The following is an 18,430-nucleotide window of genomic DNA, read 5'->3' as shown; positions in this document are numbered from 1 at the left end:
ATCATAATAATTTGAAGCTTAGCTTTCTCTCTCTGATTAATACCATTCCACTGTTCTGATAATATAGTTATGCTCTTAAGGTCTCATAATTCTTTACATCATTTTTACTAAGTCTAAAGGAAAATCTCTGTCAAAACCAAATAAAGTTTTCTATAAGCTGTATGAACTGTTGACTTTTTCAATTAATATTTTGTTTACAATCCTGCAGCACTGAAAAAAAATATTTAATTCATTAAGAAAAGACAAAGATAATTATTTTAACAGAAGTTAAAAAAAGAAATGAGGACAGTAGAGGCCTCATCTTCGAAAGGCTTTCATGTATTAAAACATTTGCAAACATGTCAGCATGCTCAAAACTGATCATCTTAAAAGAACAAAGGGATTTGCTTTTGCAAGAATCACCAGAGCGGTGATTGCTACCATTTCTGCATGAGTAGCTTTATGAATATGCAGTTCAAATACTAAATATTATTCAACAATAAGGGATGGAAATTCAGAGGCAAAACTTTCTTCTATCATTGTGGCCAAAGAGGAAGGCATTGGCAGTGGCGTAACGACACAACTATAGGCCCGTAAGCAACATTATCTGGGTGAGCCCCATATGAAGTACAACACGTGTTAAAGGTTCAGGATAGGGTGATAGTTCCATAAATCAGCCAAGAAGATACAATTATACAATTCTCACTAGTATATGATCACACATCACACACGGAGAAATAGTGATTGTGCATCTTGAATGGAACCATTGGTGATATTACAGACATCCCAAGTTCCAAAAACTCATTTCAGGGAGATGCTTATCGACCCCTAATCCTCCCCCCTGCTGTAGACAAACGCCCCGAAACGTGCTCCTTACATACACACTTCATCATTCACCTTCACTAGACATGGATATACTTTAGTATATTAGCACAAAAAGCCATCAGGCTACCTTGAGCCCCCTTCTCACCCATGCTCTCTCCATTCATCTGGTCCACATCTTTACTCACTGTAGCAGCAACATCCACCTCTCCCTCCTCGGTTCTTTGAAAGAACGTGTTTATTTTGGGAAGTTTTTTCCATTCTCCAGGCAGCTCTTCTTTCCTTTTTCTTTTCTGGAATCCATTTAAGTACCTCTTTTGGGTATCCATTGTTGCTCACACATTGTACGTAACTGTTATGGTTTTAATCTCCACTCTGGGTTACCCATAATTCCAAGCCGTAGTGTAAAAAATGAAATACTCTTATACATTGTACTTTTAAGATCTTAATTTCGGTTTGAAACATATTATATGAGCGTATTTTTTACCAACCGTCTAATGAACTATACACAGTTATTAACATAGTAATTAAAAGTACCACTGTATGCTTTGCTATTGGTCTCGTGTTTAAATGGCTCACCTCATGTTGAAATGTGGCATGTGTTGTGGAATAAATACGGTCTGGTGTGGTCAGTCACTTCAGTATCAGGTGGGTTTAAGAGACATTTTTTGCTTCATTACATTTTCAAAGAGACGTCCTGGTCTACAATTGCATAGGTGGCCAACCAGGTGTCAGCGATGGGGCCCCTAAGAGGTTGTGAGCCTGTAAGCAACTGCTGTCTCCTCTTACCGATATTTACGCTATTGGGCATTGGTACAAAGCCAGACGATGTAGAGAAATGTGCATATGAACATGTTTGAATTGTCAGAAATAAGCGGGAGTGGAGGCCTAGTGGTTGGGGCACTGTGCTTGGCTTCCAGAGGTTCTGGGACACACCCATGGGATGCCACTCTGGGTCCCTGAGGAAGACCCTTAACCCCACACTGCTCCCTGGGCACTGCACAAGGGCAGCCCGCTGCTCTCCAAGGGGATAGGTTAAATGCAGAGAGTGAATTTCATTGCTCTGTACTTGAGACATGCTGATGAAAATTCTCAGTCATCCAGGTCATAGTCATTCCGTAAAAGTTTAAAAACAATCCACTGGACTTGGTTTCCAAGGTTTGAAGACGTTTCGCTTCCCCTCCAAGAAGCTTTCTAAATTCAAATGACATTTGCATTGACAGGTGACAGGACCCCACACTGTAACATAAGCATGAAAAAATCTGAAGAGAAATACATGATGTACTGTCAAAGATGTTTCAGTAGTGTAGTAACTCATTGATGGAAATAATTATTTATCTTTGGAAATTAAGAGTACACTTTTTTTTCCTAAATTAACAGAAAAAAAAAATCATAAAACTGTACTACTATCAGTTTTAGAGTAAATCTGAATGTTTAACAGTGCTGAAAATTTTCAGGGGTATAAATAGATACTTATAACACTGCAAATGTCAGGTGAATGTTAAAGCAAAGAAAAACTAGCGAAAAACATAAAGAAAAATGTAACAGTTTGGTAAGAGGAACAAAATAAGGGTTTTTATATTTAAAAAACCAGAGCAGGGAGTTGTTGAGTGAATTTACAGGATTAAGTAATTGGCCCTTCATTTAGGATAAGTGAATATTTTACAGATCCCCACAATCTGTCACTGTATACTACCTTGCAAAAATATTGATCTTTATTCATTTAACTGCTTTGTCAATAAAAGTAATGCATAATTATGAAATGAGAGGCTTTGGTGAAATAAAACCAAAATGGAACTTTTTGGGGCAACTTTCAAAATAAGATGCATGGCAGAAAACTAATACGAAACATCAAGCTGAATGCAACATTTGATATGAAGACAGGCGTAGAAAATGACAAGACAATAACCTACGGTATCACTTTCAAGTAGAGCAACCACATTTAAAATGCAACAAGAGCTCAAATGTGTATGATTGAATTCAAAACACATTCAGGTGTTAATACGTCCCAGTCAAGGTCCAATCCAATTAAGGATATGCTGCAGTTTTACAGATTTACTGTTAACAGACACTCTTCTTGTAATGTGACGTTGCTTCACAAATTTTTCAGAGAATACTGTATGCAAAAAGTTGTAGACACACAGGTCTGAAGAGTATTGACGCAGAATAACTACATAAAAAGTAGGTCTTAACCTTGACTCCTACTCCTTCCGTTTCACCATTTTAAAACTACTTTATTTTAATCTAGATATTCCATAAAAACATGTTCAGGTGCAATTTGTTGATGCAACCTGACAAAGTTTAAAGGTCCAAAACGGTCATGATTACATTCACAATGTGTAGTTATACTGGACATGGTTTCTTCAATAACAAAGCAAAAATAAAACGTTTGTGATCATTTGTATGTCTTTTTTAATTCCTCTGTAAGGCTTTCGTTAAAGGTTTAATGGCATTAAAGGCCCTTTTCACAGTAATCTGGTAGTGAGAGAAAGAGGAAAGACATGCAGCATATATATATGGAGGGGACTACTCTACTGGTACACCTCTTCTAAACTTTGCTATACCTATGTCATTTACTCAATGCAGGTTTCTGTGTCTTAATTTTTGTTCCTTTCTAGCCTTTTTGAGTTTGGCTCAAAGAAACGCTATCAGAGTGAATTATTATTTTTTTTGCTATACTGTGAGTCTGTAAATTATTGGGGGGGTTCTTGCAGGTGTTTTTGACTACAACATTTGATTTTTTCAGATCTATATGCTGATGTTTTGTCTGATTTAAAGTTTTCGTCTTTATATATTAAGAATTTTTTTGTTCTGTAAAAAAGTGTTTCATTAGTGGCAACCCCTAAAATGTCTGTAATATAAAGGCATGACAGAGAGGCATGTGTCTTCTGACCAGAGGCAATAAACCTTGATGAGAACTAGTACTTTTCTGGTCGACATGTACAACGACATAGAAGGTCCCCCAATAATCTTTTTGAAAACAATTATTTAGTGTTGGTTGGATGTATTTTATAGATTCTAGTATATTTTTTAATATGTTGTTTGTATTCTTTCTAATATTTTTTGAGAATCAAAGAAACTCAATTGTATGTATGATATGCCTTAAATATTTGACTCCCTGTCATCACAATTGTCCTTTTTGTTAAGGGTTGAAAAGGTGATACATGTCATTTGAGGTTATGAGTGACTGGTCTACTCACAAATCCTGATGAGAGAATTTAAACAACAAATTTACAGACAAGTATTTCACAGTTACAGTATAGCATAGCACCCTCAGTATTTGCTGTGATGAGGTTGTAACAGTTAAGCAGAAGAGACAGATTGTCAGCATTGCAAACCAAATAGGTTTTAGGCTTTGTCTGAGTAGAGCAGGAACCCAGAGAAGATGCTGTCGTCCTCACTGCTGGCGTACACCCCATTCCAGTCTCTGAATGTCTCCATCCAGACCTGATCTCCATATGCCAGTCTTAACACCACTAGACTTGATGCCTGGTCGATATCTTGGCCATATAGAGAGTCACGTGTCCTGACTTTCCGTGACCCATTCACCACAAGTGTGGCTCTCAGAGGCTGATTACGTACCGTGATGTGAAAGGAAAAGACATAAACCCCGGGGTGGACGCATGTGAAGCTATTGGAGCTCATGTTGAAGTGGTTTTCTTCATTGTAGAAGATTTTGTCAAAGCGGATTGGGAAGCCAGAGGGAGGAAAGGATTTCTTTGGAGAGATGCCGACACTAAAGGCAGAACGTTTCTGAGGCATTCCTGAACCTTTTGCTCCTTTTAATCCACGGAAGCCCCTCTCACCTCTTATGCCAGGATACCCTCTATCCCCTTTTGGCCCAGGCATTCCCTGTATCCCTTGTGGCCCTTGGGGCCCTGGAACCCCTGGTTCACCTGGAGGGCCAGGGTGTCCTGGATCTCCTCTGATGCCAACAGGGCCAGGGGTGCCATGTTTGCCATGCAATCCTGGAATCCCCATTGCACCTTGAATGCCTGGAGCACCAGGTTCCCCACGGTCACCTTTAGGACCTCTCTCCCCAAATATGCCACAGTCCCCTTTATCCCCCTTCTCTCCTTTAGGACCCTGCCCCATAGCTATGCCAGGAGGTCCAACAGGCCCTTCTGGTCCTGGTTCTCCTTTCTCACCGCCAGTTCCATTTTGGCCAGGTTCTCCTTTTTCTCCTTGTATACCTTTGGCACCTTGTAATCCTGCTTCACCCTTTTCACCTTTAAGACCAGCCTCGCCTAAAGGGGTAGAAACTGGTATCAGAATAATTTGGATGCAACAGTTTAAAATAATTTAACAACCACCTAAACAACTTTATACCTTTTTGTCCAGATTTTCCTGAAATACCTGGTGGCCCTGATGCTCCACTGTGTCCTTTCTCACCTTGATCCCCTAAAAGATTCATTTGAAAACGTAAGATAAGGGTTTATCTTTTAAAAAGCCATTATGTAATTTTTTACTTAAAAAATATCTTTAAAATAGTCTTTTTATTTGAGACTTTTCTACTAAAGTATCCTTTGATGAGTAGACTGACACCTCAGTCCTTCAAGCCTGTATCCAATATCCCCATTGTGGGACAATAATGTGACTTTTCTATCAATTTTTTTCTATCTTCTACTTATTTTACAACAGGTTGGAAGCTCTAGTGCTGTTTGATGGATGGGACGTCGATATTATTTTGGTCCGACCTAGCAAACAATTGAAGCATTATATTCAGGATGGATTTTGTTGATGCTCAGAAGAAACTGGCATCCAGTTCAACCCAGAAACCAATGGCAACCCTAAGTAAGGTGAAAAAACAAGACAAAAAGCTACAAGAATGAGCATAAGAGTGCTGTAGTTCTTTGTTTTGGCCACAGGTGGCAGTATCATGAGAAAACTCTGCAATGCCCTTTAAAAAGATTTAAAAATGTTGAAAGACAGTCAATAGCCTTTCTTGATGTCTCCAATGTCAACCCTTTTCTAAGTATTCTTTAGCAACACATATTTTCAGATGAAAACCCTTAATTAAAATAATTTCCATTTATTAGTGGTGTTCCTCAAAGTTCTGTACTCAGCCTCCTTTAGCTCTTCTTATTATATCTTCTGCAAATTCAGTATGATTATTCATTTTTGTGCAAAAACACCCAGCTTCACCCTCTCTAAATCGAAATGCTTCCCACCTACTGTGTTCTGAAACTTTTTGCAGGAAATTAACTATAGTAAATTGGTTAAATATGGTTCACTATAGTAAATAGTAAGTGAGTAAAACTGTATTAGTTTTGCACATTTCAGTGGCAAGACAATTCAAGCTGCTTAACATCATAAAAACATCCAAACAAATGTGAAGTATAACCAATAGAAACAACAACAAAGTACATAAAAATCATTGAAACATCTGAATCATCACACATAAATCACAAAAATCATCAACCCGATAAACATGATAATCATAGGGAGAGGTCAATGTGTAAAAGCATATTTTGTTTCAGGGGCTTGTAACCTGGATTTGTTTGCAGACTGCTAGGCAGCTCTAAAAAGGTGGGTCTTGATTTAAAGAAATTTTGTGTTGTGTGGCTGTTTTGCAGTTTTTTGGACTTTCTTCCAGAGGTGGTTTAAAAACTCTTTAAAGGGGTCATAGAATGCAAAACCACTTTATTTGGTTCTGGCCTATATTTTTGTCAAGCCTCGAAATTGACATACAGACCAGCCCACTGGTTCACGGCCCAAGAACATGAATAGAGGTAGATGTAAGACACCAGTTTAGCTGTTAAGCCTAGAGTTGTGTTTACTTCTACAAGAATTACAAAGCAGGCAGTTTCTCTATTGAAAATGAGCCAGACCGCTGCTAGGCCGCTGACTGGACTGGACTGGGCATTCGAACCGAGGCATCACTCCAGGGCTTCAAGTTCAGTCGCTCCGTCCCAGGCTGACTCCCTCTCCCCGTCCGACGGAGTTCCCGGACCAGCCCCAGAGCTCACAGCTCAGTTCTGCTGCACTGTAGACGACCAAAATCCCGGATTTTGAAATTTTCCCCGGACAGTTTTTTAGGTATGAAAAGTAGGACATGTCCGGGGAAAAGAGGACGTCTGGTCATCCTAGTGCTTGTTGCTATGATGCGTCTTTGCTCAGCAGTTTCACTCGTTGTAAACCAGCCAATCAGTGCACAGCTCATCTAAATATCCATGAGCATACCATAAAAGAAAAAAAAAAAACTGTTGTTTTATTCTAGGGCTTATAACCAGGCTTGCATTAGGGCTGGTAGAACAGCAAATATGCCATTCTCAGCCCAACCAGTGTTACACACCATATTCAGAGACCTTAAGGACCAGCATCAAATACCCTTTAAAATCATTCTATGACCCCTTTAAAGATTGAAATTAGGTTCTGTACTCAAAGGAAATATTTTAAAGCCTGTAAATGACTTATTTTTATAATGTTCCCCTTCTAGCAGGACAGCAAAAGTAAAAATACCATAGAATGGTGTAGATTAAAGCATTTTTTTCCCCTTTATTTCTAAGGGTTTGCACTCAATATATTTCTTGTCTCAACAACATGTATTTATGATCTCCTAATGACATTATGGATTCTTGATTCATTTTTTTGGAACAGGTAAGTCAAAGCCTAGAATATACTCTAATTAAAAAACTTTTAGCTTTAGCTATTTTACAAAGGATACATTTCAGTATCTCTATATGTGAAGCTAACATAGCCCTAAGTACTTGCAGATGTAACTGCAGAGGAAGGCATTTCTACAAAATATTTAATGAGAAGGGCTGGAAAATATTCAGGTTACATTTACTAAATGTATATTTTAATGATACATGTATATTCAGGTTTTCTATTATATTTATCAATATCATTATTATCATTGTTGTTGTACCATCATTTTTTTTATTGTCTACTTGTTGTTGTTTTCACTTTAAAGGTGCTGCTTATCTGAACATTTCTAGACATGATGCTTTAACAATAAGGAAATGAGTGTATTTACCTTTCTCTCCTTTAAAGCCCATTGGACCACTCATTCCAGGAGGTCCAGGTATACCCTGCGGTCCTGCAGGTCCTATATCACCTGGGGGTCCTAAGTTAATGCAAATGATTAAATGAAGCTACACTCATAATGGTTAATATTGTAATAAAATAACATTTAACACATCATTTAGTTTGATACCTGCTGAGCCTCTTTCTCCCTTTGGCCCCCTGGGTCCCCTGTCAGGTGGACAGCACTCACAAAAGTTGAAGTAACACTCATTGTAGTCCAGGGTGTAATTGTCTGGGCCGACACCTGGGGGCTCAGTGTTTTCACCATAGTGCTGTGGAAGGTTGTGGTCCAAGTAGGTGGTCCTCAATGCAGTGGGCTGCGGCGGAGGCTGTGGCTGAGGCTGCGCAGGCTTTGGAGTCACCACTATTTTAAGAGTCTTGGGCACACTGGTGGTGACCGGGATTTGTGGTGTGACTTGTGGGACGGGCTTCTTTGTATACAGGTACTTTGGTTTGGCTGTAGTTTTGACCTTAGTGCATAACACCACAGAGAGTGAAGCTACGATAGCCACAAGAGTCCACTGGCAGGTGATAATCCTCATTGTTCACAGGAATCTGGGAATGTATTAGAAAGAATCCAAAGCCTCAAAACAGGCGTCACATCTGTTGTAGTAAATTTATGTCAGCAGTCCTTTTCTTTTTCTAAATATAACATACAGAAAATGCAGTGAGTTCATCAATGACCTAGTTTTTGAATTGGTGATAGTGTCCAAAATTATTAGTACCGTAAGTCATCTATAATGTTACTTTCTCCAGAAATATAAATATGATATGAAACAGGACCCTTTTGGTCATGGCAAAGTTTCAATATGTAATAGAAAACAAACATGCTATTCAAGGAAGGAGGCTGTTTTTTTTATATTTCTTTGACAGATTTTTTTCTACAGGATTAGATTTGATCATATCAAATGTGAGAGCAAAACTTGACAAGTGAAAACATTTTTGACAAGAAAGGTTGAAAAAGGAGCCAAGTTCCTCTTATAGCCATGCATAGTGGGCAGTATAACCACATATAATTAAATCTCTTAAAGGGGTCAAGTCATGTAAATTCAAAAGCAGATTGAAAAGCCTTAGTTGAAGAACGAAACCAAAGAGCTTTACACATCAGGGCTAAAACAATTAATCAGATTAATCGATTATTGAAATAATCATTGACTAATTTAGTTAGTAGAGAGTCAAAAACATGCCTTTGGCTGACAGAGCGACCCACTTAGTGCAGCATTATTATCAAAATTGTAAAAAATATATATAAAAAAAATATATAAACATTTTGCACTAAAGATAAAAAAATGTTTTCACCTGTCAAGGTGTTAAATCCAGAACTCATCAAGTGGAACCATTTTAATTTCACCTGATTTAATTTCGTAAAAAGTCTTTTTTAAGGTACCTTTTGATATCCAATTATCAATCAATTAATCGAAAAATTAATCGACAGATTAATCGATTTGCAAAATAATTGTTAGTTGCAGCCCTAATACACATAATCACTAGTAGTTATTCTTTGTTTGCATTTTGTTTGTTGAATTGTTGGGACATACCAAAAACAACCAACAGCACCAGACATGAATTTCTAATGCTCAGAAAGAGAAGCTAAATAGATTAAGGCTCAAACCAGAACCATAGTCCAAAGAAAAATAACAAAAGTCCTGAAGAAGGCCAAGAGAAAGACTGATCAAAACTGCTTTAATATTCCCTGAAAAAATATAAATGTCTAAAACCCAAGCTTGATTTTTTGACATGTCTTGAGTAATTATTCAGCCTTTTACGATAAACATGCTTAGCCTGTCAGTTGAACTCAAGCTAATATCGTCGTGGTGAAATTTTATTTAGCGTCCTGTCAAACTTCTAATTAACTTCTAATTAATTAACTTCCACAGCTAATCTTAAAAAAGCCTTTTAAAAAACAGTGGGACTTACCCAGATGTGTATAAGTGTTAAAGGCATTTATTCTCTCTGGGGGTGTTTTGTCTGAGGCACCAGGAGCTCCAGGTCCTTCTGTTACCTCTGCCAGGCTTGGCTGAAAGAACATATCATCAGTTGGGAGATTTTTTTTTTTTTTTAGTAGGAAGCAAAAAGGGGGAGGTCTTTAATCCCACTATGGTGGCCTGAGGCCCAAAAAGAAGCACTGTGCTGTGGTCCATTTTCTGTGTCCCTGTTGTGTAGAAAGGTGCTTTTGTGACATGGAATACAGCGCCCGCCTGGTGCACTCCCTCACCATGATCTGGGCAAGGAGCAGAGGCCGCTGGGCCAATGGGTCACCCGATACGAGAGGCATTCCTTCTATCCAGGCTCTTAAGGTGAGACAAAGCCAAGCCAAGCGGAGTCAAAGACAGACACACCAGAAGTTTTTGGTTTTTTTCCGTTCATTGGCCCTTTTACATGCCGATGGGTATAAAGTAGCATAATTTTAATACATCCTCAGAATTAATCCTAATCTTGCAGCTAATATTCCACCCCAAAAAAATTGTCAGCAATTACAAATTGGCACATGGCACACGGTGCTCGTTATTTTCAATTTACCAGTGGTTGGTTGAAATCCAGAAGAAAGCTTTAGTCCTAAGAGCTCTCATAGTCACTGAGGTGCTGCTAAACCTGAGCTGTTTGTCGAACCCACTTATCCTTTTAAATCAAAGCAGTTGCAGTTCTCGCCTAATCACTGTGGCTGACTTTTATTTTTTCTAACCTGCACAAGAACTCTCAAGGTTGCTGGCAAGTGACATCTGGTAGCTGCGATTTTTGAAGCCGGACAATGAGTCGTTCTTACTGCGTAACCAGATCGCCTCAGTTTTTTGTAAAAAAGTGATTTTCTGGTGGCTCTCGAGCTGAAACTCTTGACTTACCAGTGACAAAGAATGCTTGAAAAGTGGTCATGCCTCGGTTGCCGGAGACCCGGTGTCCTTGGGGAAATCTGTGACCGGCTAAAAGTAAGCAGGGAGACGGGAAATGAAAGTTAGTGAAATGGAGAGGTTTGGTAGTATCTGAAGGAAAAGAACTGTTTATTTGAAGAGATATCCTTCATGCATTACAAACTTCCTGATTTCAAGTAACTCTTGGAAACTGTCCTATACACTTCACAAAAACTACCAAAAACATTAGTTCTTTATAGGTCCTCGATACTATAACTAAACAGTACCTTCTCTCAGATGTGCTCAAACCTGCAGCAGCAGTGGTCAGTTTCCAGCAGACAGCAAATAACAGAGGGCCCAGCCCATTCATCTGTGCACTGAATTAATTCTAGTGCTGTTCTGGTTTTCAGCTTTAAACCCCTAACTTTACTTATCACACATTTCAAGCCATCTCATCAAAGTAGCGAGAGAGTGTCTTTGCTGGATTCAGATATATGTTCCAACAAAATCTTATTTCTTACTAGTGGTCGGCCTCGACAGTTGGCCGCTCACACTGAGCCTGGTTCTGCTGGAGGTTTCTTCCTGTTAAAAGGGAGTTTTTCCTTTCTACTTTCACTACAAGCATACTTAGTGTGAGGGGTTGCATTCGAGTCAATGAGTTAATGCAATCAACTAGTCTTCCTTAGATAGAAAATTTTAAATCAATTTGACTAGGATCTGGTGAACTGTAAAGTGCCTTTAGAGGACATGTGTTGTGAATTGGCGCTGTATAAATAAACTGAATTGAATTTAATAGTGTTATCCCTGAACCTTGCGTGAATGTTTGCTAAAACTTATTAAGCAGTTATTATCCAAAGCTATGTATTTATATGCTTTTTATACAGGCTTGAAAAGATTTTTTTCTGTTCATGCTTCAGAATGTTTTTTTTATCCTCAAATGTATCTGATCATCAAATGAATGTAAGTCAGATAAAATAACCTCAATACACACAGAATGCACCGTAGTTTTAAAGATACTATGAATACAATGTGATAGAAGTATCAGGTATGTCAGTGGCAAAGCATGTAATAAAATGAAAAAGAACAACATTTCTAAAAGTTAAACCACAAGGTAAAAGAAAAAAAAAATGTTTTAATTCATATGAATGAGCATTGTTGTAGAGAATGTGAACAAAGCCATTAGTATATGTGCAGATGATGCTGATTTATAAAAACACATATTGTAGATTAGAAACTGTGCAAAATGGTTCTTAATAATACCAAGAAATGACAGCTAACACCTGGCTGTACAAGATCATTGGGCCTGCTGGGAGATGCACAGACTACAGCAGCTGGGAGCAAGGAATTGCAGGTGCTTTTTTGTGTACCTGGGGTGCAACAGTCATTCACTAAATGAATTCCTAGCTCTGCAGTGGCTTCATGCATGAGATTTTAAGTGGAAAAAGGAGGCTATTAAACAAAACTGTCACTTAAATATGAATGTCTGACAATATGAGGTAGGCTAAAACATCCAAATCAGGGAGATTGAGCAATTATGGCATTTTTTTAAAGAAGTTTTTTTTAAGAAAATATCCTTTGGACTGACTAAACAAAAGTAGGATTGTGTGGAAGGTGTACGACTGCTTACATTCATTGTTATAATCCATAATTTCAGAAAAAAAAAAATCACGAATTTATCTTAAAGAGGACGACCTCTTCTGTTTTATGTATGGCATTTTGCTGTTGGAAACTGACAAATCAGAAATGGCTCAGTAACTCTGATTTTGACTTTTAGATCTTAGAAACCAGAACTAAATTACAACCATCTTATATCTGATAAGATTTATCATAAAAGTTCGTGTTTTCTCTTCTTCAATAGGAGAACGCTAAACAATTCTTATTTTAAAGCTGTCTCTTTAAGATGTTTGTTTCAATCAAATAGATCTGCCTGAAAAATGCCTTCCTGCTATTATTGATAAAACTGTTTCACAACTTATTGATAAGTGATTAATCAACATAATTTTTCCTAAACGTATAAAAAGTCCTTCATTCTTAAAATAAATCATTATAGCCCCCTAATTATGAAACAACTACTTCAGACTGATTTTCAGGATCAACATGGGCTGATGTCTTTTTTTTATATATATATCACTGATGGATTTCAGGGCCTTTGATTTAGTTAACCAAAGCTTAACATATCCATGTTAACTCCCTATGGGGATGGGGACAGGAAGGTGTTAAATTACCAGTGCAACCGAGCAGAGAGAGGACCAAAGAAGAATGAGCTGGAAGGTGTATTAATTTACATCAACCGTCCACATGCAAAAGACATCCTAAAGTTTCAGTAAATGTGTAGGGAGAAAGTTGAAGACCATTTCAGACATGTTTAATAAACAACAAAGCAAACAGCGAGTATTTCCTCCATTATGGCTCATGGTTACAATTCAAGAAAATATGCTTTCTTTGCTGAAATTTGATAATTTAAAAAATGTATCACTGTGGACACCACACAGATACAGACTTTGGTGGGGACCTCAAGAGAATAACTTAAATCAGATGTTTAAATACACTGGATTTTTCCGAATATAAAATGTTATTTTTCAAATTCGGATTGTTAAAAGTGGTTATAAATCTGGGTAATCACTTCTACGAACCGTAATTGAGACTGATGCAAGAACAGAACCTTGTGGGACCCCTTTAAAGCAGCAAGTGTAAGGAGCTTTTCATCCATTGTCTAAACTATAACCAGCCGATTTTAGGAAAAGAGACAGGGTCCACCCAGGCAGTGGAGTAGACGGATAGTTTTAATAGGGGTGACTAAAACTTTTAGGCACCAGAACCAGTTCAGAGTCAATCTACAATAATCATACTGTACCAAAAGGACAATGAAGGGACTTTATCTCCATATTTTCCAAATAAATAATCAAACAAAAAGTGTATTTTCCTAAAACCCTTGCTAATTAACATATGCACATATTTACACATATATATGTATATCTAAAAATTCTCTCTATGATCCATTTCCCAGGGTTCCATCCTCCAACCTGTTGTTTTTTTCATATGCCAGTGTAACACCAATGTATGTGCTCTTCCTTTAGTGTTTATCTATCCAGTTAAGCTTTTTGTTTGGGGCATTTCTTATCTAAATTTCGGGGAAACATAATATGACACACCTTAAATCAATAATGAGTCTTAATAATATTGATAAACAGGTTTAGTTGTTATTTATCACCAAATATATATGAAACTACTAAATGACACAGAGACCTATACCTTGCTCTTATCCCCCCCATAAATCACAAAAAATACTTTTTATAAGAGTTAATTCTGTGTTTCTCATCTTTAATGTTAGTATACTGATATGAAAAATCTTTACTGTATTTCTGTTAAAGCATTATGGTTTATATACTAACAATTAAAATGTCAAATTAGTTCAGACATTCTTGAGAGTATCATTAGCTTGGCCTGACCATGGCCACCCTCTGGTTCCCCATCTAGCTACACACCTTCACCAGTCAGTCACAGGGCAACACAGAAACATGCATATAAATGGACAGCCACTCATCCACACTATTGGCCTAAAATACATGTTTGTTTGTTTTTTACTTTTAAAGGATTGCTGAGTACCTGGCTGAGTACCTGGAGAAAACCCATGCAAGATTGAGATTCAAAGGATTCAAATTCAGGAATCTATCCATGCACTAGGCCACTAACTGTGCCATCATGCATGTTCTTCTGTTCAATAAATATAGGACAGCCTTGCCTCCAGCATCCCACTACTACTCTTAAGAAAACATTTTAATAATGTTTCGCTGTTCCTGGGATGTGCTTGATACCCTGACAGACTGCACGGCTCTCGGAAGGATCAGAAAAGTATCAGCTTCCCTCTCCCCGGCCTTGCTGAGTTTCTCAGTAAAATTCTTGGTACTCAGTCAAACATTCCTTCACAGCAGCTTGATCAAGCTGAGAGATTTCCTGTTTTTCAATTATTACTTAAAGCCTTATTCCCAGTACATTATCAGAACAACTACTCTCAATGTAAATCACAATCAGAATACTTTCGGTGCCAATTGAAGCAGCTTTCTAATTTCAAAGGAGAAAAATATCACATAATTGACACTAATAACCTGTTATTTCATTTTTTATCCACCTGGTGGCAGACTTTCTTTTTGTTTTTTGTTTTTTGCACTTCCAAACTTATCTAAGGCTTTCAATTAATCTGTTTGCCCCTCTATACTTATCATATTATATGTTTCTTAATATAAATATTCAGGTGAATATATGTATATATTAATTCAGGTAAGAAATTATACAATTGATCATCAATTACTGAGGTATTTAGTCTCATTGTTATTGAGCAGCTTTGATCAAAAAGGTACCTTATTTCATCTTAAATGAAAGTCTATTGACTCAGTCCCACCCAGTCTTTGGTCTGTCAATTTGTAGATTTAATCAGCCGCTCCCATGGTCTTATTCATGTGATTTATACCGCAAAAAGGGAGGTATGTCGTTCTGTGAATTCCTCTTCTTTGTTTGATCAGTAAAATGTCAATAATTGCACAACATTTTTGTATCACATGGCACAAGACCTGTTTGATACAATATCAGTCACAACAGGAAGAAAGGGCTTTAAGGCATTAAACAATGAAGCATAGAAAAACTGTGTTGTTTATATGCTTGATATTATGAAGGGAGAAGAGTTCATATGAGATTAATTAAATGAATGCTTATTTGGTTGCCTGTAATCAGCTTAAATGTCTTTATAATGTGCAGTTTAGAAAATAAAAATACATTTAAAAAGAAGGAAAAAAGCATAACGGACAGAATGGGAAAAAGATAGAATTTATACAGCATTTGCTTTTCTATTAACACTGACCAACTAAATCATTTAACACTACAGCCACATTCACAAAATCAAAAGCACACATATGAGTACATTGGTACCTAGATTGGTAGGTAACGTTGGATTAAGTGTCTTGCACAGGGGCAGGTCAACATGTGATAGGAGGACACTGGAATCTAACCTAAAACCTCTAGAGTGCAAGGCTATTCTTCCTTGTGAGCCACAGTTTCCCCAAGAAGCGTCTTCTCATTAACAGTTGACGTACTTTAAAAGTATTAGAGCAGTTTTAGGGACACTTTGTTTTACTTTGGAGCAACAGTGGTGTCAGATTCAGGCGTTTGCCTTGAAACCAGAGGGTTGGCGGTTCAAGCTTTCGATGTTGTTGTGTCCTTGGGCAAGACATTTCACTGCATGGCCTACTGATGGTCGGAGGGCCCGGGGGCGCCAGTGTAAGGATGCCTCGTTTCTGTCAGTGAGCCCCAGGGCAGCTGTAGCTACAATGTAGCTTGCCACCATCAGTGTATGAATGTGTGTTTGAATGGGTGAATGACTGAATGTACTGTAAAGCATCTTGGTCAAGTCTTCTGACTTAAAAAAGTGTTATATAAGTACAGGCCATTTACCATTTGTCTGCAAAATCGAAAAATTACCATTGTAAAAAGCTTGTTTGCTCAGGCCCCATCCTAAAACAATATAACAACAGACGTAGACAAACACACCCAGCATTGCAAACAATGCCAACAACAAAACAAGCCCATTAAATAGCTTTGCAATACTAAGCAATAACTGGGTAGTGCCCGTTTTTATTTCATTGATAGTAAAGGCTTTTACTCAAGGGACTCCAGATAAAAGATTTCCAAACATGTTTGCACAGTGAAGTACAGGCTTCACTGTGCAAAGTCATGTGGTTAATCAGTGACAAGCCTTGGGGATATGAAACAATGCACAATTCAGTCAGTCTAAAGTTTTCAAAGTTGTTGGTGTTGTCCCAGACTGTTTTCACTGAGCCATTCAATCATATGAGACCTTTAAGGTTAAGTTTTTGTTTTTATCTGATTCAATAATCTGATTATTAAAGGTCTGTTAAAGTTCTTCACAGACCTAAACTGATATTTTGTTGAATGTGTGAGAATAAGATTCAACAGCATTGCACAGGTCTCAGGGTCATGGTTTTCTGTACATAGTGATGGATGGATGGATGGATGGATGGATGGATGGATGGATGGATGGATGGATGGATGGATGGATGGATGGATGGATGGATGGATGGATTGATTTTAGGACACAAGTGACAGATAAGTTGTATTCTATCATCTGTTGCCACTTTCTGATGCCCCTCTGGACAACTTTCCATATTTAATCCAGTTCAGAAGCTGACACTGACTATACCTGTATAAAAGTGTGTCTATTTTCATCTTTAATATGAGTTTACATGGATAAATATTTTATTTACTTCATCTATGCCTAACTCTGACATTCACCCTAACCCTAACCTTTATGAGTTAAATAGTAAACCTTACCATAACCTAAAGTGAATTCAAATCATACAACCAAACTAACTCCCTAACATCAAAAATGAGGGTCCACCACGTTTGGACCCATAAGGCCTGCTGATCCTCACAGAGTTAATAAATATACTAAAATGATCCTAAACAGGCAACATAAACATGTGCAAACCTGTTTGCATGTGAGTTTTTGTGCTGTATGGTTTACATATTTTATGATAGATACTTTCAGCCATCACTGAGGGAGACCACTTACAGGATGAAACAACAGTACTTAATAAAAAACAACATATTACCCACTGTTTTATCTCTGCTGCAAGATTACATCTCGGCAGGACTACTGTAATGCACTTTATTTTGCTGGTTAGCTAGTCCTCCCTCGCATGTCTACAGCTGGTACAAAATGCAGCCACTTGCCTTCTAATTGGAGTATGTAAGAGGGAGCACATAATTCCCATTGTGGCCACGCTCCACTGGCTGCCTGTTCATTTTAGAGTTCATTTTGAAATTCTTTTCTTTAATTCTTTAACAAGCTTGGCCCCTCCGTACCATTTTGAGCATCTTCACCCCTGTATTCCCACTCCATGCCTCAGCACAGCTGATCTGCTCCTCCTGGAGGTACAGAGGTCCATAGAGAAGCTCAGAGGAGACAGAGCTTTTTCACTTCCTGCTCCAAAATTGTTGAATGCTCCCTCTCCTGATCAGACAATCCTCTTCACTGTCTATTTCTAAACCTCTTCTTAAAACCTATTTTATTCTCTGGCTTTTAACACAGCACACAGTTTTTTTGTTTGTTTGTTTTTTTTAGTTAATTTATTTCATTATATTAATTTTATTCCTTTAATCTTCATTGTTGTTTTTATACATTTTGTACGTTACCTGATAACTACCTCCCTTTGCTGTGGCTGTTTTAAAGGGCTTTATAAATCAAGTTGGGCTGAGTTGAATTGAATACCCTTCTTCTGAGGTATGTATACTCAACAAATAATTAGGATCATAAATCATTTCTATTTATTTTAGAGCAGGGGTCTCTAACCCGGATCTTCAAGTTGTGCCGTCCATTGAGTTTTAGATGCATTCCTGCTCCAACACAACTGAATAAAATGAATGACTCGTTTCCAGGCCTTTGCCTGACCTGATGGGATGCTGAAGAGGTAAACCAGTCATTTTATTTAATTTGGGAGCTTTAAAGTTTTGCTTTGCTTTAACACTGTTGTGTATAAGGGGAACACTGCAGACGACTATTTCATTTTCATATATTTGAAAACGCAGATTTAGGCTTGATGCACCTTGAAAAACTTTTCCAGGTAGTTTTTCTTTTTCAAAATGAACCCTAGAATATAACCTTAGGGAACCCTGTTAGCACTGTCTGCTCTGTCTGTTTTATGTATATATGTATATATATATATATATATATATATATATAT

General features: G+C 37.7%; 1 protein-coding gene across 1 annotated transcript; it reads right to left on the bottom strand.

The window, feature by feature from the left end:
- Positions 1–4,004: 4,004 nt before the first annotated feature.
- otol1 (otolin 1) lies at positions 4,005–9,881 on the bottom strand. The gene is made up of 5 exons (XM_015370314.1): positions 9,748–9,881; positions 7,961–8,472; positions 7,781–7,870; positions 5,131–5,202; positions 4,005–5,048 (listed from the first exon to the last, which is right to left on the bottom strand). Exons 2-5 carry the CDS (start codon positions 8,370–8,372, stop codon positions 4,150–4,152), a joined length of 1,473 nt encoding a protein of 490 aa, XP_015225800.1. The 5' UTR covers positions 8,373–8,472; positions 9,748–9,881; the 3' UTR covers positions 4,005–4,149.
- Positions 9,882–18,430: the final 8,549 nt, after the last annotated feature.

The sequence above is a fragment of the Cyprinodon variegatus genome, unplaced genomic scaffold (genome assembly GCF_000732505.1).
Source record: "Cyprinodon variegatus isolate N-32 unplaced genomic scaffold, C_variegatus-1.0 Scaffold44, whole genome shotgun sequence".
Lineage (NCBI taxonomy): Eukaryota > Metazoa > Chordata > Actinopteri > Cyprinodontiformes > Cyprinodontidae > Cyprinodon > Cyprinodon variegatus.
Note: the sequence above shows the minus strand (reverse complement) of the source record. Positions and strands in the feature narration are given on the sequence as shown.